This window comes from Erinaceus europaeus, chromosome 14 (genome assembly GCF_950295315.1).
Source record: "Erinaceus europaeus chromosome 14, mEriEur2.1, whole genome shotgun sequence".
In the NCBI taxonomy this organism is placed as follows: Eukaryota; Metazoa; Chordata; class Mammalia; order Eulipotyphla; family Erinaceidae; genus Erinaceus; species Erinaceus europaeus.
This window is the reverse complement of record NC_080175.1, coordinates 37,437,611-37,446,904: the sequence shown is the minus strand read 5'-3', so window position 1 is coordinate 37,446,904 and position 9,294 is coordinate 37,437,611. Positions and strand designations below refer to the sequence as shown.

At 42.0% G+C, this 9,294-nt stretch overlaps 1 protein-coding gene across 4 annotated transcripts in view; it reads left to right on the top strand.

Annotated features, from left to right (window-relative positions):
- LOC103118024 (protein cordon-bleu) overlaps positions 1 to 7,428 on the top strand; it is a 182,805-nt gene extending 175,377 nt beyond the window's left edge. For 3 of the 4 annotated variants that reach the window (XM_060171551.1, XM_060171552.1, XM_060171550.1), the window contains one exon: positions 172 to 1,488. In XM_060171551.1, the coding sequence (XP_060027534.1) occupies positions 172 to 189 (18 nt within the window). In that variant the 3' untranslated portion in view covers positions 190 to 1,488. Of the gene's footprint in view, positions 1 to 171; positions 1,489 to 3,879 lie in introns of those variants that run through there. The other variant, XR_009544703.1, reaches the window with a different exon arrangement.
- Positions 7,429 to 9,294: the final 1,866 nt, after the last annotated feature.

Below are 9,294 nucleotides of genomic sequence, written 5' to 3'. Positions count from 1 at the left end.
TTCCAAGCAATGTTCTCCTTGGTGCTCTGAGGAGAATGAGTATCAGGGTAAAAGCTCATTGCATTAGAAGAGTAAGATGCAAGGATGGATTAGTGTTTAGCACCACAGCACTAGAATCCCAGCACTTGTGCTAACAAGACCATGTGTAACCAAGTCTCTATCTTCATGCAGGTGCCTTTGCTGGTGTGAATCATCAGGAAGACCAACCTGCAAGATGCCCACAGGCACCGCTCTAGGACACCACGTGCAAAGGGCATCAGGATCCAGTATGCTCTCTTGTTGACAGGCCAAAATTCAAGTTATTGCTTTTTCAGTCCTGTATAATGCTTCAAAGGGAGGGAGGAGGGCTGCTTTGTTGTGAGCCTTGTGTGCCAAGGAAATATATTTTGCCTCTGAATATTTAAAGTTGCCAATGGACTATTCTTGTTGGCAGGTTAATGGGAATATACACTTCTGGCGCCCAACATCACCACTTAATTAGACAGATGGGCAAAGTGCAAAGAGTCTTCCTGCCTGGCACTCACTTGGTTTGGGGCCTTTGAGACTCTTAACACATCCAGAGGATTCAAAATATCTCACTGTATAAAATCTTGTGGATTCTAGGGAAAATGTATAAATTAATGGAAACCATGTGAATGTCATGGGCTACCCATTTGGACACTTAGGAAAAAGAATGGGAAGGTTTTTGCACAGAGCCATTAAGACTTTTGGATTTTTTTTCATTGTTATTGTTGTTCCTCTAAAATTTGGAGGTTCAGAACCTCACAGACCATGATCTAACCAAGAAAGCTTTTGTAAAAATGAACTGTGATCACCCAGAATACGAATCACATGTGGCCAAGGCATTTTGGAGTTCTCCAGGTGTGATGCTGGCTGGGGTCAGGGTGACACTGGAGTAAACGTGGTGTCCCTGTTGGGCTGTGAAGTAGAACAGGTCTTCCCGTGGGGGGCTGTACACGGAGCCCATAGAAGCCTTGACTGTCATCATTGGCCAGGAGAGAGGCATTGGGCTTCTGTGTGTAACTGAGCTTGGATCCCAACTGTGACCCTATTCCACAGTCTGAGTTCAGTTGTGATGCTTTTGCTCAAAAGTGGCTTCCCTGTCTGATAAGGCAGACTTATAGCACAAGGTATTCAGCCACTAGTATTTATAATAAAGTTTAACTACAACTGATTTTTTACCTTTATCTCTAAGACAATTTGTTCTGTTGAGGGTAAAAATAGAATCTCCTGATTAAGAGAAATCAAGATGAGTTACTGAAATAAAATCTTAATCTTCACACAACAGCACATAAAGTGAGATCATTTTGAATGATTCACAGCTATTTCAGACCCAGGTGTCCATCCAAATGGAAACTTAGTTCTGTGGTGTCTGATGAATGTCGCCACCTCCCTTGGTGTGCTAGAAGCATCCTGCCAATCACACAGAACGTCACTGTCTCTACTGCTTGTCTTCAGTGCCACAAATAAAGGAAAACAAAATGGTCACCATTGTGTGAATGTCATGACTTCATTCTACATTATGTTTGGATGTCCCATCTCCAGAGCAGAAAGGAAAGGTGTTTTAGTTTTTGTTTGTTGGTTGGTTTCCAACAAAACAGTACTTTATGGTTACCTGCTATTCTTCTGGGCTTGGGATTTCTATTCATAGACTAGAATTTGTGCTCCCATAGTGTTTGCATTATAGCTCAGGAGACAGACTATAAACAAAGTAACTAAGCAAGATGATGAACATATGATAAGCACTAAGCATGAAATCATCAGGGATGGGTTGAGGAGGAGATCAGATAATTTAAAAAAAAATGCCTCTTGATACATAGCATTTGAGTTCAAAAGAAGAAAACTGAAGGAAATGAGAAAAGAAACCATGGGCAGATGCATAATTTGCAGAGGAAGGAAAGTACACAGGACCTGAAGCCTAGCTGACCGATTCCATCCCAGAATAATTAGAAGAAGCATCTCCTTCTCTCCCCCAAATGCCCCAGTTTAGACAAAAAGAAAAAAAGAAAAAGAGAAAATCCTGTGGTCTCTCTTTTTTCTTTCTTTCTTTTTTAGTCTTCATTTGATATGAGAGATTGAGACAAGAGGGAAAGGAAGGGTGAGAGAAGACAGACACTTAACAGCGTTTGCTTCACCACTCACGAAGCCTCCCTCCCCCTTGCAGGTAGGGACCTGATACCATAATACTTTTTATGTTCCATTTCAACATGTAAATAGTGTACGTGTGGGCAAATGGGATGGCAAGGGATAGATGTGCCCTCCTAGGTGAAACCACTGAAGCTCGGGTGCAGGCTAAGCCACTAGCAATGAGGTAATCCCTGACAGAAAGCAAACACAGAGACAAGCTCGAGCTCTGCAGTAGTCCAGATTCTTGCTCTGGAAGAGCGTTCAGGAGAAGACAAGGGAGCAGGGAACTCAGGCAAAGCCAGAAAGACTCCTTGAATAAGAATGGAGCTGAGAGTCCAGGTAGAAAACACAGCAGCTAGACTTCAGAAAAGGGAGTTCTCAGTTCTCTCTCTCTCTCTCTCTCTCTCTCTCTCTCTCTCTCTCTCTCTCCACACACACACACACACACACACACACACACACACATTGTTTCCATCCTTTCCAACAGAGCTATGACTGGAGTTTGGTGCCTGCTTAACTATAATTCCTAGCAACTTTCTTTCTCTCTCTCTCTTTTTTAAATGATTAATAGTATGTTACAAGATTGTAAAATTAAGATAGCATGTAGATAGCATGATGGTTGTGCAAAGAGACTCTCATGCCTGAGGCTCCAAAGTCCCAGGCTCAATCCTCTGCACCACCATAAACCAGAGTGGAGCAGTGCTCTGGTAAACAAACCAACAAACAAGATTGTAAGATTACAGGGGATAGTTTCTCACCACACCTACCACCAAGTTTCAGTGTCCCCACCCTCCCACCTCCCAAAGATAACCACCATAGTGATCACAGGGCTTTTTTCATTCTTTTTCTTTTTTGCAACTTCATGTGTATCAGTTCTCTAGATGAGAACACATCTGAGTGAAACCATCCAGTAGCCGTCTTTCATCTCTTCACTTATCTAACTAAGCATAATCACTTCCAGTGTCCTCCATTTTGCCCAAAGGACTCAACATCATTTTTTTTATTGCAGAGTAGTATATCCCATACTTTCTCTATCCAGTCATCTATTTATTGGCATTTAGACAGCTTTTACTCTTTGGCTATAGTAAATAATGCAGCTATGAACACAGAGGTGTATATGTCCTATATGTCCTTTCATATTAGTGTTTCTATTTCCTTTGGATAAGTGCCTCTGAATGGTATCACTGGATCATAAGGTACTTCCATTTTTATTTATTTAAGGACCCTCCATACAGTCTTCCAAAAGGGCTGAACCGGTTTGCATTAACACAGTGGAGCAGAGTTCCCCTTTCTCCACAATCTCTGCAATACCTGACATCTCCTGTAAGAAGTGGAATCTCAGTATAGTGTAGTTTAAATGTGTAGTTTTCTGGTGATGTGGAGCAATTTTACATATATCTGTGGGTTATCTGTATCTCTTCTTTAGAAAACTATCTTTTAGTTCTTTGGCCTACTTTTTTATTAGGTTATTTTTTTCTTATTGAACTGTACCAGTTCTTTATAGATTTTTGATATCAGACATCTATCTTCTCTTATTTCTTGGGAGGGATATATATATATATATATATATATATATATATAGAGAGAGAGAGAGAGAGAGAGGAGAGAAAAACAGAGAGGGAAGACATCTGCAGTACTGCTCCACTGCTGGTGAATCTTCTTCACTGCAGGTGGACATGGGGTTTAAACCCAGGTCCTTTTGCTTGGTGCTGTGTGGGCTCTATTGGGTTAACCACCACTCACCTTCCACAGAAAACTATCTTGAAAAGGACAGCTGTTGTATAAGTACCACACGCTAACCGATTGAGCCACTGGAGCTCCTAGGACACTGCTGAGATCAGTCCAGAGGTTAGTGGAAGGGCAATCAGGGAATGCACATGAGGATGCTAGCAGTAGAAAAGCCAGAGACACCCTGTGACTGGGGGGAGTGGCATCTAACAGGGCAAAAGACCGGAAGTAGGGCCTGCCCTCTTCAGACAGACTGGAAAGCCTTATTCTCCTCTCAGCATTGACCCATGTGTGCACAAGGGCCTTGCTTCAGTTGTATAGAACAGTTTATATATTTCATTAATCCATAATTAATACCACTGTCCATCTGCCTTGGGGTAATACGCAGATGTGGAATCACAGGCAAGGACTAGCTGCATCACAGGTGCGTCCAGAGAGGTAGAGAGGTTCACAGAACAGGCTCCCTGACTGCTGCATGGAGATAAACTGGCAACAAAAGCTAAGTCCTTTGGGGGGGGTGATAGCTCACCTGATAGAATGCTCACTTTACCCACACCAAAGGCATGGTCTTAAGCCTCTAGCCACAATATGGGGGCGGGCCCCTTCAGGGGGAAGATCATCCAGCAATAATGTGCTGTTTCCCCTTCTCTGCTTCTCACCCTATATGTAAAAAAAAAAAAAAAAAAAGACAGGGCTGGGTGTTGGCTGAATGCACACATTATCATGCACAAGGACTGGGCTTAAGCCTCCACTCTCTATATGCAGGGGCCTAGTTTCACAACTAGTGAAGCAAGGCATAGCTTGACAAGTAGTGGGTGTCTTTGTCTCTCTCCTCACTTCAATTTCTCTCTGTTCTATAAACTAAAAAAAAAAAAAAAAAAAAAAAGGAAAAATGGCCTTTGGGAGCAGTTGATTCATATTGCTGGTACTGAGCCCCAATGATAACCCTGGTGGCAATTAAAAAAGGGGTGGGGGGAACCGGGCTATAGCACAGTGGGTTAAGTGCACAAGCAGAGGATTCTTGGTGTAGAGACTGAGCCCCAGTGATCACCCTGGCAGAAAATAATTTAAAAAAAAAAAAAAAAACAAATGCCAGTTCTGGGGAAGAACACCTACTATTTGGACCTCATGGTCTCTGAGGCTTTATCAGAGTTTCAGATTTCCAGTAGGGCCTCTTGTCCACCTGCACCTGTTCTATCTGAAAATAATATGATGTGTGGTGTATCATTGCTGTTTGTTGTCACTAAATGAACAAGAACAAGATTTGAGCTTTCTGTATTTCATGTATTAATAAGCAGGTTCATCCCTGATAAGAGTTTTATAAGGGATTTTTCTCCATAACTCTTGAAAAAGCAGTTACTTTCTTTATAATGCAAATCGACATAGACACTGTCATTTTTAAAAGCCAGAGCACCGAGTCCATCTATTTAAAAGCCTTTTGGTTTTCAGCAGCTGTCACCTCCTGGCACTTATTTTTAAATGTTGTGTGGCTGGGGAGGAAAATTTCCATGTAATGAAAATAAAAATTATAAGTAAAAAAACATTTTCCTCTTAGGGACAGAAAGGACTATGCTATGACAATATTTAAAGTAAACCTTACTTGAGTAAATATTCCCATGTAATCATCCATAAGATTTTTTTTCCCTTAGACATACACTGTATACCTTTCATAAGTGGACTTTTGGTGGCATTCCACTGAAATGTCATTTTAAAAACAAGCAGCATTTAGGTAGTAAATATAGCCTGCTGCAGATTCTCAGCATAACTCAATATGAAAATCTAACCACTTTGTTAATTTCTAATCTAGTATTAATTCCTTAGGGTTGAGTGGTGGCACACTTAGTAAACTGTCCACATTACAATGTGTGTTCAAGCCCCCCAGACTCTGCCTGTAAGAGAAAAGCTTCACAAACCATGAAATAATGTTGCATCTCTCTCTCTCTCTCTCTCTCCTCCTGTTTCTCCTTCTCTTTCTTTCTCCCACCATCTCCCACATCCCTCTCAGTTTCTGTCTCTATACTAAATAAATTTTTTAAGTATTACTTTCTTAATTTTCACATTTAGGAGAAACTGTCAGCACTGATTGTCTTTTAATTCAATTATTTTTAGCTGAGGCAAACATATCACTAGTTCTATTATAGAAGAAATTTTCTTAGTTATTTTATTTGGATTCAACAGTAGTAATTATAGGTTTCAAATGATGTATTTTATACCGTATAACAATTGTTAGCATAAGACCCACAGGGAAAGATTCTGGATGAAATCAACATTTTCTGCCACTTGGGAGCAAAGGGAGCAAACAGGCTTGTTTGGGTATGGAGAACATGATCCTAAACATTCCTCCATGGGAATGTAGAAATGCACTTTTAATTTTTCTCCTAATCAAATTATAGAATTTGTAGGCCTGACCCTCTAGAATAAGAAATGTATATTTGGTTTGCATCCACTTTTCCTGGTTTAGAGCTTTTAAGACTTTGTGATTCCTTCCATAAGAGAGCTAGAGGGAATTTTGATATTTGATTTTGTTGCCAGTTTCTGAAAAGCTCTAGGACAGTAGAGGTAAAATGGATGCCTTTTGCTATTCACATAACAAGCTCCTTTACACCACACATGAACTTAAATATCAATCAGGTTACTTGGAAAGTCCCTGTGGATGGGGGGTTACCCAGAGAACTAACCTTGACTGGGGAGTTGGCACTTCCAGTCCCTTTCTCCCCTCTACCTGCCCCCTCAAAAAAAAAAAAAAAAAAAAAAAAACCCTCTGAGTGTGGGAGAGGTACTGCAAGCTGACTTCAGTCATTAGAAACCAATGCTTGATTCACTCATGCCCATGTAATGGAACTGCTGTGAAAGAAAGGCCCTGATTTGGAGTTTCCTGGTTCAAAGCTACTCATCCTAGGGATCCTGAGTTAATAGTTTTCTACAATGCACTGGCAATTGAGTGAATAAACTGTTCCCTTGAGTTGCATGAGCTACTTCAGCTAATTCTTGGCAGAAAGTTTCTTAATTGGGTTAAACTGTAGGTCAGTCAACTGGTATAATACAATCCTGGGAAATTAACTTGAGAATGAGCCCCAGGTGATGGAGAAATCGCTCAGTCATCCTGCATTTGGGGAGCTTATCTTACTGAAAAACTAAGATGAAATCATGGAAAGTGTAGTAGCTGAATGATGCCTTTTGATTTGATGCATGTATAGTCATTCCTCAGTACTAATAAGGAATAGATTACAACTCCCCTGAGGGACATCCCTGAGGGTCATGTCCATAGCATAAGGTGACTCAGTAACTGCATATAAACTAAACACACATGCCTATACACTTTAAAGGTGGAGAGCAGGGGCTCAAACCCGGGTACTCACACATAGTAATGTGTGCACTCAACCAGATTCACCACCACCCAATCTTCACTGGCATTCTTTATGTCACCCTTTCATTCAACAAGCACATGTGGTACTTCAATGTTGCTTCTCTGGAGGAGAGTAGAGGCCCAGCCTAGCCCCCAGAATGCAGGCATAAGAGGAAGGAAGTTCTGCTGTCTGAGTGGGAAAACTTCTGAACCCTGAACTCAGTACTCTGAGTAGCTCTTAAGTACACCTTCCCCCACCATCCCTGCCAGCCTAGCATGGAGGTGCCTATTCCAGGGTGTGTACTCTCTGGGTTGGCAAGAACTCGACTGGAGCCATCCTGAGCTGCTACTCACTCAGCGACATGAGGGAGATGACTCGTGAACAGACTCGTGGTGGCAAGACAATTCAATTCTTTATTGATCAGAGAGCCAAGGCTTTTAAAGGGCAGACACAGAAGTGGCAAGTTGGAAAGGGAAATGGCTTGACATGGTTTGGAAAGGGGCGGAGAAAGGCAAAAGGGGACTGTGAAAAATAGGAACTTCCTTAGCAACTGTTTTGAGGGTTTTAATTGGTAGGATTAATAATACCCTGCAGGCAGGGAGGGCCTTGAGGGTAGAAAGAAGATAGATCTAAGGAATGGAATGGGAGGGGATCTTTCAGGCAAAACAATGATTATGTAGATAGTAAGTCTGATAAGAAAAGAGGATGGATGTCCCCTCAAGTCAAGCCCTGCCAAGTTCAACCACATTCTCACAATTTCCTGACATCTCTCCCTTTCTTTTTATCTAATGGCCATAGTATCAGGAATGCAGGATGCTTTGTGAGGCAGGGAGTCTAATAAGACAGGGCAAAACTTTGGGGTTACTCCTGTCTCTTTGCTCAACCTCTCGGTAGAGAGACTGACAGGATAGACACACTCCTCAGGTCAAACCCTGCCAGACTCTACCACATTCTCACAATTTCCTGACACACTCCCACATTCTTTGCTGCTTGAGGAAATGAATTTGTAGGTACGGTTTATTCCAATAATTACCAGAGCAAATAAAGTTTCATTTACTCATTCATTCTTTTTGTTTTCAAAGATTTTCTTTTCTTACCCCACCTATCTCACTCTCTCTCCTCTTTTTTCTCTCCTCTTTTTTCTCTCCTCTCTCTCTCTCTTCTCTTCTCTCTCTCTCTCTCTCTCTCTCTCTCTCTCTTTCTTTAGATATATAATCTTGGATTCTGTTCGGTCCTTCTTTTCATGCCATGTGCGCTTAACCAGCTATTCTACCTCCGGACTCCCAGATTAGTTACATGGTTGGGAACAGAGCTCAGTCTAGCCCCAGTGATTTTTCTCTTTCTTAGGCAAGGTCCTTCCACATGACTTACATCATTCCCCTTGGATATTGAGGTGCCCCAGGTATCTATGGGGGCAGTTAATGAATGCTGGGTGCTGACCTTTCAGCCCTGTAGGTGTTGTGAATGCTGGGTGTAGACCTCTTCCCAGCCTCAGACAGTATTCATACAGTTAATCCTTGAGTAAGTACTCAAACTAGACACCCTGCAGACCTTGGAGTTCCCCTCTCTCTTTCTCCCTCTCCCCCACATCTGTTTTTTTTTCCTTTGGCAAGACCTGAGGAATGCAATTTTCTGCCCCCTGTCTCTTACTCAGCCAGGCCTATGACTAGAGTGACTATGAAGAGACATTGGAGATTAGTAAAGATTAAGGAGGAGCAGAAATAGCCCTGCAGTCAGAATCAAAACCCTGCAGTGCAGTTATGACTTATTCATTGTAAGATCTGGTCCAGCTCTCTATGCCCATTCAAGTAGAAGCAAAGATTGAGGGAAATATTGGCAGGTGCCATTGGCCTAATGCACTGAAGGAGTTCTCACTTGGTGGTGACACTGAGGCATAGGAAAGTTAGAGAGCATCATCAGATTCTTGGGTTTTTTCTGCAGATGCCCATATGGACACCATTTCAGGAAGGAGTCTCTCTTCTTTTGGGGGTTTAACAGGCACCTGGCTACTTTTGGCATCACTGGATTCCTTGGTGGTGTGAGGACATGTCCTGGTGGGCCAGTGGACCAGCTGAATCTACTGTGGAGCAGA